This window comes from Stylophora pistillata, chromosome 13 (assembly GCF_964205215.1).
Source record: "Stylophora pistillata chromosome 13, jaStyPist1.2, whole genome shotgun sequence".
NCBI classification, from domain to species: Eukaryota; Metazoa; Cnidaria; class Anthozoa; order Scleractinia; family Pocilloporidae; genus Stylophora; species Stylophora pistillata.
Window position 1 is genome coordinate 19674115 of NC_142531.1, and position 16242 is coordinate 19690356.

A 16242-nucleotide genomic window follows, 5' to 3' on the forward strand; every position below is an offset into this window, starting at 1 on the left:
GGAGAAAGGAATGTAGTTCGGTTGTCAGCAGCCGTTCTTTTGGGGGAGCGTTGCGTGACATCCAAAATAAAAGGCTGCGAGGGAGACTAACAATGCAGTGGATTTCTGTATTCTGCAACTCCTACGCACGATGAATCCCCCGTGGGTGGTGGTGATGGTATAAACAGTTCTCCCCGTGCTTAGACGGGTACGAAGGATTCCTCTCATCCTTCCCGCCATTGGAGCCAGCCATAATTTTATGGCTATTTTTTTCTTTCATTTTAATTATTTCCTTTTTGTCTTGTTCAAAAAGTCTCCAGTAAGATCATTACTTTTATTCAGCCATTTTGTTTGACTGTTCAACAATGAATCGGAAAAGGACTGGGTAGGGGAATTAAAGTGCTAACTTGGGTGAAGAAGAGACGAGAAAACATACCCGGAGTAAAAACTAAAACTTGTATTTTTATTTACTTTCTTCTTTCAATGCATATCAATTACAGCAAAAAATGGGTCTAGGAGAAAAGTTAAGACAAAATTGAAATCTAAAAAAGCCCAATTGAAATTGTGTTACTCAAGTTTCCCTGGTAACGGGTACATGCACGAAATCAATTTGTTAAGTCCCTTTATAACCTTAGAAGTTCTCTCTGTAATCCGAACATTCATATCAAACTGTTTCCCCACTGCGATGGACATTTGTTTTTGTCGGTTCCAGCCTGGCGCGGCCGCTAACCCAGATGCCCTCCTGAGCAAATTTTCAAAATGGCGGACAAGCCAAAGAGAGAGATAAGAGAACCAAAGTGATTCTGCAACGAATACTCAGCATAAACCTATGTTAAAAAGGTCATTTTACAGAGAAAAGATACAAAATTGTATGAAGTTGAAGTCACGGAGGTTGACAAACCCAACGAGAGACTGAAAATTCACTACATTGGCTACAGTACACGCTTCGATGAGTGGAGACCCTTCGGGGACGGTGAAGCATCTGAATATTTTCCTTCGAAATTGTATAGATTAGTAGGCTGCAAGAAAAATTTACTGGACGACGTTTAGGTTAAAAACAGCAATCTAACCTGAAAAAAATGTATTTATTCCGACTCTTTCGGAAAATAACTTTACAAATCTTACTTGTTTATCTCGTAAGTAAACGATGGTAAATTAATACCCGAAGCGCTTTCCGAGCTACCCGATTCTTCTCCCACTGCTTTCACGCTTATAAAACAGGAAACGAGCAAAAGGAGGAGGGTGTGGCTGTTTTGACTAGCCATTTGACGAGGTTCAATCTGCTCCTTGTTCGACAATTTACAAATCAAAACAAAGGAAGTTTGTTCCTCTCTTTGATTTTGGCGGTACATTTTCAATTTGCGCTTGCGTAAAAGAGAAATCGCCCAAGACTCCTTGCTCGGTCTTGTTTTGACCACGGACCCGCTCGGGAAAAGGTGAAAATGACGAGGGAAAAACTTTACTTTGTAGTACGAAAATACATAAAATGGAAAGCCATGATATTATAGTTCAATATTTCGGTGGTACATTGTTAACTTTTTATAGGGAGAGTCGGCAAGATGAAGGGCTCGTCGGCTGCGACGAAGGGCTAACGCTCGAAACGTCAGCTTTTGTAATCATTACGGTGGCCAATTTACCATTTCAACTTTGTTGATATATCCAAATTATTTCGTTACTCCCACCGACGCAGCCCCAAACAGTTTCTTTCGAAACTATCAGCCTTTTTATCAAGATGATATAACATCTAAAAATCGCACTCGATTTGAGTGGGCCGATGAAGTGGGCGTGGTCACGAAGTTCAGTAAGAGACTATTTGTACCCCGTGAGTTTGATATGACTGAATTTTAAGCTGCTTCTCTAACTAGTAACTTAAACCTTTATTGCTCGAAAAAAAATTTTTTCCCCGAAGATTTAATTCCGTCAAATCAAAAAGATAGTAGTAAATAAATCGAGTACGGAAGGCACTTGAAAAAAAAAAATCTGAAATATCATTACGTATTTCCTTCCAAAAGAAAAACCATAAAAACTTTACATAATAATACTCCAATGGGGAAAACTTTTTTATCATACTTGAGGTGCCATATGATACCTTGTCAAAAAAATTACCAAAAAAATTCCAAATATGTTTGGTGTTACAAAAACATCTTTCGAAAAAAGTACCCAATGTGTGCTTAGGCAATCATAGGCATCACTTAAGGAAATAATTTACTTTCAATTTTCTTGGCTTCATTGACTAATAGCTTACGAAAAGACAATTTAGGAAATTTTGCTGATTTTGACTGCTTAACAATTCGCTTTTCGGAAAATAAAGTTCTTGAAGTTTGTTCTCCGTCAAATTTCAACTCTGCATTATAAACTGTTCTGTTCCATGTTATATATTACAACCTCTTTGACGAGATGCTCGCGACAATGGCGGATTACCACCAGTTTATCTCGAAGATCTCTTTCACAAATGGAGTCATTTTCAATTATGAGGAAGGAGGGCGATTGAAATAAACAAGCTTTCCCCAGTCTCAGTACCTTCTGATGCACAGAGTTTACTTGACTCATGGCTCTTTAGGTGTAGTAGACTTTGGCCACTTTCCAAAATCAAAACTCACGTTGTCGCCAATTAGCATGAACGAGGCCCACTTAGAAATGTCTTCAAAGCCGTTATTCCTCATCCACTTTCTGGCCTCGTAAAGAGATTCACTGGCACTTTCACCACGGAACAAATGTTCGTAAAAACAACCCATGAACTTCTCTGTGGCTCTGTCACCCAAGGCCCATCGTGCCGCCAACACTGAACGAGCACCGGATCCTATGAACGCTCGAGCGATTCCAATAACTCCCTCAGCTCTAATCTGTCCACGAGCACTGTGACAACAGCTAAGTACCACCAGTTTAGCTCGCAGCTTAGTTTGTGAGATGTCCGCCATCGTCAAAAGGTAGGCTTCTTCTCGTGGAATAAAGGGTGTTGAGCGCTTAGGAGAAAGAAGAATCTCTCCTCTTTCGGCATCTCCATGTGCAGCAAGATGAATTAGACTCACTGAGTTAATCGCTTGAAGTACAGCCTCCTTTGTTGCATGGTGTGCAGTCAGAGGTGTTACGCCAAGAAGTCTTCCAATCATCTCTGCCTCATTTCTTGCACATGGCAATGGCTCTATTGTCCTGCGTCTTCCGTTATAAATCACCTCTCCAACCTCAGGGTCACCTACTATCAATGCCCCGGCCCGACTGTGATACTCTGGAGGGCTCTCCTGAATAATCTTGAGAGTCGTTAAAGAGGGAACGATACGGATCCTAGCCGTCTCCGAGAAATACTTGCCTCCTTCTTCACGTAAGGCTGCAAATGGAACTTGGTACATACAGGAATCGGGAACAATTATGACCTCGGACTCCTTCAGTAAATCAGCCACAGGAGTGATGATTATCTTGTGACATAAGTGAAGATTCGCTTTAATAACTTTAACAGCATCGTCGTCACGCATCAGGGCGCAATTTTCATGGACAAGCGACATTGACTCGGTATCGTCAAACGCTCGATCTTCGCATTTCTCTTCGGGTAAAATGCCAAGGAAACTTTCTGAGAAAAACTCATCTAAGGAAGGGACTAGTCCAGTCACCTCGCTTGGGCGAAGATTCACTTTTCTTTTTAAAAAAAGAATGGCTCTCGTTGCTTTGAAAACCCAAAACCGAACAGATTCTTCATCAATCGAAATATACAAGCATGCACAGTCTCCTTCTCTTGGAATAACATTCTGAATGCCACACCACGTTTCTGGACTGCCTGTAATCTGCTCTTTTAAAGAGTATTGAGTCGCCATCAAGTCGGCCAAGCCTCTTGCCCGTCTTAGTTCCTCGACATAAAGAGCGTCTTCGGGCTTCGCATTGGAAGAAAGCAACTGACTGAGCATCTTGTAGGGAAAGGTACCGTGCGTCTCTAAAAGTGACGTTTTAAGCTGATCGTTTTCTTTAAGGGAACTTCGTAAAGTGTCGAACTTTTCAATGCTTTGAAATAGGTACGAAAACGCGGCTTTAAAATCAACTTCTGATACTTTCAACACCGTTAGGACACAAAGGCATTTGAACTCCATAAAAATGTCCTTAATATCTCTACTGAGTCGGAGGGCCTTCCTGGAGTATTTTTCGGCCATGTCATATTTACCAATGGAGTGGAAACATGATCCCAAGTGTGCGTAACTGACTACCTCTCCTAGTCTGCTGCCAGCCTCTATCGAAATTGCAAGTGCTCTTTCGTGATATTCCTTAGACTTCTCATACAAACCCCGCTGATGAGCGATTATTCCAAGATTTGTTAAATCACTCGTTTCTCCTATTCGGTCACCGTCTTTCCTTCTAATTGCCATTGCTCTTTCAAGACATTTGTCGGCCTCCCCAAATTTACCAAGAGACAAATAAAGTTGCGACAAGTTTCCGTAGATGTCTGCTTCTCCATCTCTGCCGCCAACAGCTTCTTTGATAGCGAGTGCTTTCTCCAGGTACTCTCGGGCCTTGTCGTATTGACCAAGCGATGTGAACAACGTTCCTAAGTTTCCGTAGATTGTTGCTTCTCCATCTCTGTCGCCAACAGCTTTTTTGATAGCGAGTGCTTTCTCCAGATACTCCCGGGCCTTGTCGTATTGACTAAGCGATATGAACAACGTTCCTAAGTTTCCGTAGTTTGCTGCTTCTCCATCTCTGTCGCCAACAGCTTTTTTGATAGCGAGTGCTTTCTCCAGATACTCTCGGGCCTTGTCGTATTGACCAAGCGATCGGAACAACGTACCTATGTTTCCGTAGTTTGCTGCTTCTCCATCTCTGTCGCCAACAGCTTTTTTGATAGCGAGTGCTTTCTCCAGATACTCTCGGGCCTTGTCGTATTGACCAAGCGATTGGAACAACGTTCCTAAGTTTCCGTAGTTTGCTGCTTCTCCATTTCTGTCGCCAACAGCTTTTTTGATAGCGAGTGCTTTCTCCAGATACTCTCGGGCCTTGTCGTATTGACCAAGCGATTGGAACAATGTTCCTAAGTTTCCGTAGATTGCTGCTTCTCCATCTCTGTCGCCAACAGCTTTTTTGATAGCGAGTGCTTTCTCCAGATACTCTCGGGCCTTGTCGTATTGACTAAGCGATTTGAACAACGTTCCTAAGTTTCCGTAGCTTGTTGCTTCTCCATCTCTGTCGCCAACAGCTTTTTTGATAGCGAGTGCTTTCTCCAGATACTCTCGGGCCTTGTCGTATTGACTAAGCGATATGAACAACGTTCCTAAGTTTCCGTAGTTTGCTGCTTCTCCATCTCTGTCGCCAACAGCTGTTTTGATAGCGAGTGCTTTCTCCAGATACTCTCGGGCCTTGTCGTATTGACCAAGCGATCGGAACAACGTTCCTAAGTTTCCGTAGTTTGCTGCTTCTCCATTTCTGTCGCCAACAGCTTTTTTGATAGCGAGTGCTTTCTCCAGATACTCTCGGGCCTTGTCGTATTGACCAAGCGATTGGAACAACGTTCCTAAGTTTCCGTAGTTTGCTGCTTCTCCATTTCTGTCGCCAACAGCTTTTTTGATAGCGAGTGCTTTCTCCAGATACTCTCGGGCCTTGTCGTATTGACCAAGCGATCGGAACAATATTCCTAAGTTTGCGTAGATTGCTGCTTCTCCATCTCTATCGCTAACAGCTTTTTTGATAGCGAGTGCTTTCTCCAGATACTCTCGGGCCTTGTCGTATTGACTAAGCGATATGAACAACGTTCCTAAGTTTCCGTAGCTTGTTGCTTCTCCATCTCTGTCGCCAACAGCTGTTTTGATAGCGAGTGCTTTCTCCAGATACTCTCGGGCCTTGTCGTATTGACGAAGCGATATGAACAACGTTCCTAAGTTTCCGTAGTTTGCTGCTTCTCCATCTCTGTCGCCAACAGCTTTTTTGATAGCGAGTGCTTTCTCCAGATACTCTCGGGCCTTGTCGTATTGACCAAGCGATCGGAACAACGTTCCTAAGTTTCCGTAGTTTGCTGCTTCTCCATCTCTGTCGCCAACAGCTTTTTTGATAGCGAGTGCTTTCTCCAGGTACTCTCGGGCCTTGTCGTATTGACCAAGCGATCGGAACAACGTTCCTAAGTTTGCGTAGTTTGCTGCTTCTCCATTTCTGTCGCCAACAGCTTTTTTGATAGCGAGTGCTTTCTCCAGATACTCTCGGGCCTTGTCGTATTGACCAAGCGATCGGAACAATATTCCTAAGTTTGCGTAGATTGCTGCTTCTCCATCTCTGTCGCCAACAGCTTGTTTGATAGCGAGTGCTTTCTCCAGATACTCTCGGGCCTTGTCGTATTGACCAAGCGATTGGAACAACGTTCCTAAGTTTCCGTAGTTTGCTGCTTCTCCATTTCTGTCGCCAACAGCTTTTTTGATAGCGAGTGCTTTCTCCAGATACTCTCGGGCCTTGTCGTATTGACCAAGCGATCGGAACAATATTCCTAAGTTTGCGTAGTTTGCTGCCTCTCCATCTCTGTCGCCAACAGCTTTTTTGATAGCGAGTGCTTTCTCCAGATACTCTCGGGCTTTGTCGTATTGACTAAGCGATATGAACAACGTTCCTAAGTTTCCGTAGTTTGCTGCTTCTCTATCTCTGTCGCCAACAGCTGTTTTGATAGCGAGTGCTTTCTCCAGATACTCTCGGGCCTTGTCGTATTGACCAAGCGATATGAACAACGTTCCTAAGTTTCCGTAGTTTGCTGCTTCTCCATCTCTGTCGCCAACAGCTGTTTTGATAGCGAGTGCTTTTTCCAGATACTCTCGGGCCTTGTCGTATGGACCAAGCGACATGAACAATGTTCCTAAGTTTCCGTAGATTGTTGCTTCTCCATCTCTGTCGCCAACAGCTTTTTTAATAGCGAGTGCTTTCTCCAGATACTCTCGGGCCTTGCCATATTGACCAAGCGCTATGAACAATATTCCTAAGTTTGCGTAGATTGTTGCTTCTCCATCTCTGTCGCCAACAGCTTTTTTGATAGCGAGTGCTTTCTCCAGATACTCTCGGGCCTTGTCGTATTGACCAAGCGATCGGAACAATATTCCTAAGTTTCCGTAGTTTGCTGCTTCTCCATCTCTGTTGCCAACAGCTGTTTTGATAGCGAGTGCTTTCTCCAGATACTCTCGGGCCTTGTCATATTGACCAAGCGACATGAACAATGTTCCTAAGCTTCCGTAGATTGTTGCTTCTCCATCTCTGTCGCCAACAGCTCTTTTGATAGCGAGTGCTTTCTCCAGATACTCTCGGGCCTTGTCATACTGACCAAGCGACATGAACAATGTTCCTAAGTTTTCGTAGATTGTTGCTTCTCCATCTCTGTCGCCAACAGCTCTTTTGATAGCGAGTGCTTTCTCCAGATACTCTCGGGCCTTGTAGTATTGACCAAGCGATCGGAACAATGTTCCTAAGTTTGCGTAGCTTGTTGCTTCTCCATCTCTGTCGCCAACAGCTTTTTTGATAGCGAGTGCTTTCTCCAGATACTCTCGGGCCTTGTTATGTTGACTAAGCGACTTGAATAATGTTCCCAGTTCGTTGTAGCATTCTGCTTCTTCTTTTACATTGCCAGATGCTTTCATGATGTTTTCTGCCGTCTCATAAAATTTTATTGCCTCCTTAAGATTGTTTTGAGCTCGAAGTATTCTACCAAGAACTAAATTTAGGCAACCTTTATGGAAGTTGTCATCAGAGTCCTGAGACAAGAGTAATACTTTGGACACCACCTTTCTCTTTAAATTTAAAATGCTTTTATGAAGTAATTTCGAAACTGGACTTTTCTTGCTTAAATTTCCATTGTTTAGTAGAACTGAACATTCTTCGCAGAATAGGATGGCTCTTCTAACGAAACCAGTGTTGAGAAGGAAAGTGGCGACAGCTAAACCTATGTTGATAGCTAACGTGACAAAATCTTCTCCTGTGTTGTCCATCACAGGTCTCTTCGCTGTTATTGAGAAAAAAAATGCGGAGAGTTAACTACTACACATCTGAGGCGAATAATTTAAAATCGAAAAGTTCAAACTACGCCCAGATGGCCATTCTCTTCCTCCCTTCCCCCGTAAAGCAATGGGGAGCTTTAGCAACGTCGTGTCAATTTCTAACTTTTGGTTTTTTTAACTTTTTGGAGGTTATTCCGATGTGTTTTACTTGGAAAATGCTGGCGAATTATTCAGGGACTATATCACTACGAATGGCGCTAAAGTAAGGAAAAAGAAAGAAAAATTAACCGTCATGCGCTCACGTTCTCGAGAAAACCTAAAGTTTGGTTATTTCACAATGTTGTCTTGCCGAGAGCGGCAAAGAAATGTACCAAAATGTTAAACGGACGTGCAGGGCGATTGTTTTTGCTCATTAAGCCTATTGTTTTCTGCCGTTCTCGTTGCCGTCGCCGTCGCCGTCGTCGTTGCTAAAGCTCCCTAATGAAAAATTACGCATGTTCGGCAACTTCGTACGGTTACAACGCGATGCAATCCTGCTTTTTAACTTTGTGTGCTAGCAGACGTTCCTTTTACCTCTTAGAAAATAGGAAGTCTGAATAGTCTCGTAAAGGAAGAGGTCTCGTATTTGGTTCATTCCTGGCTACATTACTGGCCAAGCTAAAAGATTGGCCTTGACCCCTTCCGTGACAGCCGTTCAACGGATCGCAATACAATTTTTGTCATTTTAGCCCGAACTCTTTTCAAGCTGGACGCGCCGCCTATGGCGGGCCAAGAAAGATACTTTGAGGAATTAAACTTTAAGGATAAAGCTTAAAGATGATGTATATTTTAATTTGTAAATATATCGTAACGGACCATTTTAAAGGCTTTTAAATGGGTCGTGACAGCTGTTCAGCGATATGCCTTGCATTTTAAGACAAAAACCCAAACTCTTTTAAACATGGACGCGCCGCTAATGCCGGACGAATACAGAGAATTGGAGGAATGAAAATACAAGGATAAAGCTTTGACATGATGTATATTATGATCAGTAAATATATATGGCATACCTATTTATAGGCCATTGAAGTTGACCTTTATTTTACCTCTGCGAAAAAGACGCGAAGTACTCTATTTCAACGCCGACGAGTCACTATTCAGACTTAACGCGACAACATAGCAAGAAATTAATATTTTCCAAGAGATTAAAGGACCCTCTGCTAGCACACAAAATTAATAAGCGGGATTGCATCGCTTTGTAGCGTACGAAGTTACCGAAGTTGCATAATTTTTTTCATTGCTGGACCTGGCGGACAATGGCCATCCGGGCGTATTTTGAACTTTTTGATTTTTCGGGGAAGAAAAGCGCGATCGAACTTTTTGATACAATTTTCGAAAAAGATTCACTAAAAGGGTCCTTTAGAAAAAATGAAATGAATTACGAAATCTTGCAACTGTCGGCGGATTCTCGATATTTATGGTCAGTGGCTCTTAAAGTGCTACTGAGACCAAATTTAGCGTTTGCCGGATTTTTCACTTTTCAATAGCTCTAGCTACAGTATCTGATGGCTGCAAGAGGGGCCATTGGTTTGAAACTATTTCAGGGATCTGGGTATGATCTCTGGAATCGTGTTAAAGCCACTGAAGTTTGACCTACGTTCATGTTTTCCCCGTTTGCGTAAGAAGTTTAAGTCAATACTTAAACAGTATTTCCAACCTCGGTTCCAGGGCCTTTTCCCTTAGTTGGAGGTGGGACGGGTAAAAGCCCACCCCCAAGTAAGGGAAAAGGCACTGAGTTTGCAGTATTTCAATATCCAGAACTTCATAGCTTATAAAATTGAAGATCGGCAATAGGGAATAATATACTGAAAATATGAATACTTCTTCAATTTCTCACCAACTGTTTGCTGATTGGCTAATTTCAGTAAATATGGTCAAATTAGACAACAACATAGGCAATTTGACCTCGTCTTTTATGTGGCGACGTAATGTCAATTGGTATCGTTTTTGTGCACGTATTCCATTTCCCGTAATATCTCAGATAAAAGACAGCGAACTTTACTCTCCCTAAAAAGTGGTTTACCCCTCTATTAGTCGGTACACTTAACGTATATCAACTTCTCTTGTTTAGTTTCCGCTTTCTGGTTATCAGATTTTTCAAATCACTTGATGTTTGTTTACAAACTTGATTAGATTACTTTGGTTAAGATTTTATTGTTGTCTTTCAGATAGAGAAGGACGGTTTAAGAGGTACAAAAAAATGCGGAGAACCCTTGCATAAAAGAAAGAAATAAGTTCCATAGAAGATTCTTTGAGCTCAGACGAGTTCCTTCAAATGAGGAACGCATTATCGGCTAAGAGATGTATGGAAAAGAATATCGTAAAATTCCGCCCGCCTATCAGCACTCCTGGTTATAGGCCCATATAAGGTTATAAGCTCATATAAGGTTATAGGCCCATATAAGGTTATAGGCCCATCTACTTGCAAACAAAAAACATTCATCCGGTTATAAGCTCCCTTCCCCCCGATATTAGCCCCCCTCTATGCTAAGTAAGGAATGTCAGAAACCAAAATTCCAGGAAATAAATACTGAAAAAATACCAAGCCAAGGCGAAGGAATACGGACGAAGAAAACGCTCAAGGAGACTAATGAAACGTTAAAAATAGGAGTGCTGAAAAAACCTAAAGACTTGGAAACCTATCCTAGAAACCTCATTGTAAGCGAGAATGGCCTTAAAAGAAGGTAAAATATTGCAGTCGTTTGTACTTTGGATGTATCGTAAACCGTATTTTCCCGCGCAATTTACCTTGAATTTTAGGTCGCGTAATGGTTATGGTTATCGAGCGAAAACAACGCTCCGCTGTTTGTTTTCAGCCAAATGTATTTATCATGGGTTATGTAGCCCTCTCTTTGGGGTGTTACATGGTATGTTGTTACAAATGCTTCATTAGCGGTAGGTTATACATATTAGAGTTGTTGTCACTTAGATTCATTCGCGTCTTACGACTTGGGGTTATCAGTTTCTTTTAGACGTAGTTTTTGCATGCTGCTATTTGAAAGTTTTAGCTCGTTTACGGAATCATTGTTATACGAACATAGTTTAGATTGTTTTGTTGGGTAGTTTTTCTTGCTACATCTTTTACATTTCTGAGTTTTCATTCTGTTTGTTGTGTCATTCCGATCCATTTTGATGATGAAGGTATAATGAAGAGGGTCGCATATGGCTCGTGTTGACACGCCCCAATTGTGGTTGCTTATTGAATGATAAATGTTTTATATTCGTTTGAGCGGGGTGGCGAATTTGAAAATAAACTTCAAGGAGGAAAACAGTGCATTTGGTCGAACTCTCGGGAAAAGTCCAAAAGAACTGGAAAAATTCAGTTGTGAAGAATGGGTGGGAGAACAATTTCGTGAGGGTCTCAATGGGTTCAACCGTCAAAGAATAGTTTATTTCACCAGTTAGCGTAAAAAAAAACAGTTCGAACCTAGAGTTTTGGGAATTTTTCGAAGAGATCAGGGAAGGCGGTAATTTTGTGTGAGCTGGTAATAAATGGTAGCCATATTACATGCGCGCTCAAATGTTGTGATCGCTCAGACTAGATTAAAGACAACTGTCCTTGTTCGCAGTACATGTAAATGTATTTGTAAATAAGATGGTATTTCGACAAATAAATCAGATGGAGTTAAGAGAAGAACCGCAAAAAGTGGCTGGAAGGACTGTTTGTGATGAGCTCTAATAGCTGTTTGTTGTATTTCACTGGCTTGTAGACACAACAGGTCAGCGCTAAAATAGCCGTTGTCGAAGACTACTCAATATTGTACTCTGCAACGCTGACGTGTTGCGTATACAAGCCAATGAATTTGTAGACTTTTTCAATCTAGTTCAGTTAGGATTGCCACTTAAAAACAAAAGACCCACAAGTAATCCTAAACAAATAACTTACAATTTAAAAAGTCAGAAACATCCAGCGTTCACGTTGATGAAAACAAAGTTAGTACTTGGATGATGCTTTTATCTGGAAAAAAGGGAATAAAAGTGATTGGTAATGAACAAATAATGATCTCTACAAATGGAACAGAAGTTGTGATATGTCCACAATATTGGTGATTGTTTTGTCACAGCATTTTAAAAAAATAAATCAAACTCATTAAATGCATGTAGCCAGTGATTTCAGTTACTGTGAAGCATTAAGATAATTGACAAGCATCCCATGTCATTTTTTACGTCTTAGGTTTCCCACTGGTGAGTGACAACTACCCCCAGGTTTCGGGCAGAGATTTACAGGTGATCACCGTTTGAGGACGTGACTTTGGTTCCCTACCGAGGAGCAAAGTACAGCAACTTTCGCCATATTTCTCCGCAAAAATTTTCTCCTATCAACCATGTAGAAGCAGTTCATTATTATTTAACTACGTTAAGGAATGTACAAATAACGTGCGAATCGCATACAAATAGCGCGCCATATTTGAACACTAGGTTCTTATTAGACGTTTTGGTGTGCAATATTGCTGAGTTTTTTACCATTTTTTTGTATTTTGATTAGCTCAACGGGATTGTCAAAACACGGCTCGAGTCGAAAAAATCTCAACAGTGCTAAATACTAAAACGTCTAAGATTGATCTGACGGCTCAGGGGACGTCATATTCCCGCAAAAATTTTCCTCGTTATGTATTGGTTATGGGGGAGGCTGCTTGGTGCCACATATTAGTCGTCTGGAGTTAACGCCTTCAGGTGTAAAGACCAGTGACGTGGTTATTTTAGAGCAAATTACCAATGGGCTCCGTCCGTTTTTTCTGATCTGTTATATAAGTTAGTATTTTTGTTTTTGATCATGCAAATCACATCTTTAAGAAAACGAAAAGTTCAAGAAGGGAACGAGCTGATTATCACGCATAGATAGCTTACCATTTAAAGATAAAAGCTTCAGTTGTACTGTGATCGATCTTGTGATGAAGATCCAGCCGTTCTAAATTGATGAACTCTAAAGCCTGACGTTCCCTGTAAAACAGAGTAAAATTTCTCAATTTTGCATGCTCAAATCCGTCATTGCTGATTTAATATATACACGTTGTGACCTACAATACCGAAATTCATTTACTTTTGTTGCAACACTTGATTATTCTTAGTAAACTGCTGTATGGTTCTCCATATCTTTCTTCCAGAGATAGGATTTTATTCAAACTTCCGTGATATTGGATTTTCATTTTGAATTTTATGATTTCGCATGAAAGCTGTGGAGTTCAACCCTCGCTGTCATCTGCAAATCTCGCATAAATTATAATGAATCTTACTTGACAATCAGTGAGTTCCTAATCAATATATTTCAGTGATCTCCCAACATCCCGTGCGGCGTTATCACGTTAAAGAGCCCGGAAAAATGTGTTCTATCGCTTTTAGGACATAAAATATAACCTAATAAGGCATCCGCTTGGAAACTGAATTGACCAACCAGACCCAGCGTATTAGGAATCATTCAGTTTATCTTCTCTTTGTTTTTCATGTTAAATAAGAAAGATAAATAGTGCATAAGCTATGAGGTATTCATTGTATTACATGGATAACAAACCATACCATACCACTTAGTGAAGATGTAATATACTTTCATAACAGTCAACCAGCATTCTCAATTAGTCGTGTACCCTTAGAAAGTGAAAATTTTGCTATTTCCGAAAAATCAGAAAATTTTGACATGAATACGAAAAGCTAGTCGTGTTTAAATGTTTTTTTTATTAATTGCAATTGTTTCATAAGTTTCGAATGAAAGGACGAACTCAGCCATATAGAATTTAATCATTAATCGGATGATTCCTCGCTATTAGCGCTCTCGAATTGCGAGTTTCAAAGCAAAAAGGAAATACAAACGTTTGACCTGGGGAAATGACTGTTGTTAGTTTTGAGGAAAGTCTTTTACAGGCCCACGAGTCCTACAACGTAAAGTAGGTTTAGGATCATTTCCCCCTCTCTCCCCTCCCAAAAGACGGAAGTATCAATTCTTGTTTATTACTCAACCTCGTTCCCAGGGTTTCTCGTCTTCCCGCCCCCTGGAGCGAGCGAGGAGAGACCCTGGTTTAGGCTTGTCAGGTGTCTCCCAGATTTTAGGAGATTTCAAATTAGCGGTTTGAGGGAGGGGCAGATAAGTGGGATTTTCTCTCCACTTAGTCCACTGGCGAGCGTAGCTTATTGGCAATCAAAACAAACTACACACGAAACGCTTCGAACCGAATGTCAACTGAGAATATTCAGCAGACGCCCAAAAAGATCCGTAAGTCTTCCACTACGATAAATATCAATTGTTGCAGGCTTTGTAAATCAGTTGAAGACGTATCTTGCTCGAAGAACATCTATGCGAAAGGAAATCGCGCATCACTCGCCGCCGCCGAGGACATTTATGGCCGCCGTTGAGAAAAGAAAAATTTTTTGCACATCTATTATGCAGGCCTTGAAAAGACGCTTGAAAAAATTTTTATTTCTTTCAAAACGGTGATCAGTGAAAGTCAGAGTTTTATCGTAACAGTGCTCGTTCTTATTTGATCTTTAATAAAGGTATTCAAAGGCGAAACGACATAAACAACTGGACGAAATGACAAGGAAGGTACAGGTCGTTGACTGTTTAACTTCTCGAAGAAGAGTGAAAAATCAAAGATTTGCCGTATCCCGTCGGTCTTAAAAACGGCCACCACATCTCTGCCCGAATATATCGCTTCTAAACACTGGACTTGTTTGGGTTTTAAATTAACGTTACAATACCAACTCCGAGATATAGCGACTTGAAGGCTGCTATAAAACGTGGCGACCTGAACAACGATAGCGTCGATTTGAAGATGACAAAGGATATGAGGCAAAAATCAAGCAAACAAACGACTCGTCCCTAAGGAATTTTTTGCTGTCTAAACACGTGACCAGCCTAAACCAGGGTTTCTCCTCGCTCGCTCCAGGGGGCGGGAAGATGAGAGACCTGGGAACGAGGTTGGTTTATTACTTTGGATACAGCGAATGTTATCTGCTTGGTATCATGTTTAAGTCATCTAGAGTTAACGCCTTCAAGGGTAATGACCGGTGATAATGAGATCATTTTCGAGTAAATTACTGATCGACTTCCTCCGTTTTTTATCTCGATTACATCTGTTAGTTTTTTTTTGTCTTCGGTCATACAAATCACACCAGCTAGAAAATGAAAAGTTCACGAAGACAATTATACAGTAAATTATACAGTATATACAGCAAATTACGCACAGATAGCTTACCGTTTAAAGAGAGAAGCTTCAGTTGTACCGTGGTCGATCTTGTCTTGAAAGTCCAACCGTTCCAAACAGATGATCACTGACGGCTTGACGTTTCCTGTAAAACAGAGTAAAATGTTCATTTTGGAAGCTCAAATCCGTCATTTGTTCTAACGTTTGACGTGCCAAACCGAAATACATTCGCTTATTTTTTTGTTAATATATTTGTCTTAATCATCCAATAACACTAACTATGAAATAAAATTTTCACGAAGACAATGTGTCGATCATCACGCACAGATAGCTTACCGTTTCCAAAAAGAAGCTCCAGTTGTACTGTGATCGACCTTGAAATGAAAATCCAACCGTTCCAAGGAGATGAACACTGAAGCCTGACGTTTCCAGTTAAAAATAGAAAAATGTTTTCATCTTGGAAGCTCAAATTTCAAATAAAACGTCTGACACCCAAAAACCGAAATAGATTCACTTATTTTCATTAGTATTCTTGTCATCGATTATACAAATCACACCCCGGGTAGAAAACGAAAAGTTCACGAAGACACTCAAAGTTGATTGCCACGCACAGATAGCTTACCGTCTCAAGAAAGAAACTTCAGTTGGACTAAGATCGTTTTTGTAAAGAAAATCCAACCGTTTAAAGCGATGAACACTGAAGCCTGATGTTTTCTATAAAACAGAGTAGAATATCTTGTTTTTACATGCTCAAATCCATCTAGCTTTATTATAAAAGTTTGACGTACAAACCCGAAATACACTCACTCAACATCGAACACCTAATTATTCTGACTAAAATGCTGAGCAGCTCTCTATATCTTCCTCCCAGAGTTTTAACTTTACTCATTCCCCCGTGATTATCGATTTTCATTTTGAATTTTACGAAGTCGCGTGAAAACTGAAGAGTTAAACCCTCGCTATCTATGGTAAGATTAGGGAAATAAATTCCTCTTCGTTTTAAAATTTTGCGAAGTGAGTGTCATTCGTTCACCTCTTGTACATAATGAATTTTCTTAAGTAAAGAAACATCACTTCTTGAACTTTTTCTCGACCTCATTTGATAATTGATCAGTTCCTATTCAAATATTACGCTTAGCTCTAAAACCCCC

General features: G+C 40.8%; 1 protein-coding gene across 1 annotated transcript; it reads right to left on the reverse strand.

Annotated features, from left to right (window-relative positions):
- Nucleotides 1-421: 421 nt before the first annotated feature.
- LOC148718046 (uncharacterized) lies at nucleotides 422-15667 on the reverse strand. The gene is made up of 5 exons (XM_088743862.1): nucleotides 15428-15667; nucleotides 15143-15236; nucleotides 12804-12896; nucleotides 11842-11913; nucleotides 422-7921 (listed from the first exon to the last, which is right to left on the reverse strand). The coding sequence occupies exon 5, from the start codon at nucleotides 7905-7907 to the stop codon at nucleotides 2526-2528; it is 5382 nt and encodes a 1793-aa protein (XP_088599988.1). The 5' UTR covers nucleotides 7908-7921; nucleotides 11842-11913; nucleotides 12804-12896; nucleotides 15143-15236; nucleotides 15428-15667; the 3' UTR covers nucleotides 422-2525.
- Nucleotides 15668-16242: the final 575 nt, after the last annotated feature.

Bases quoted from the DNA above. Each gene is read 5' to 3' on its own strand.
- LOC148718046 (XM_088743862.1), bottom strand. From the start codon at position 7,907: ATGGACAACACAGGAGAAGATTTTGTCACGTTAGCTATCAACATAGGT.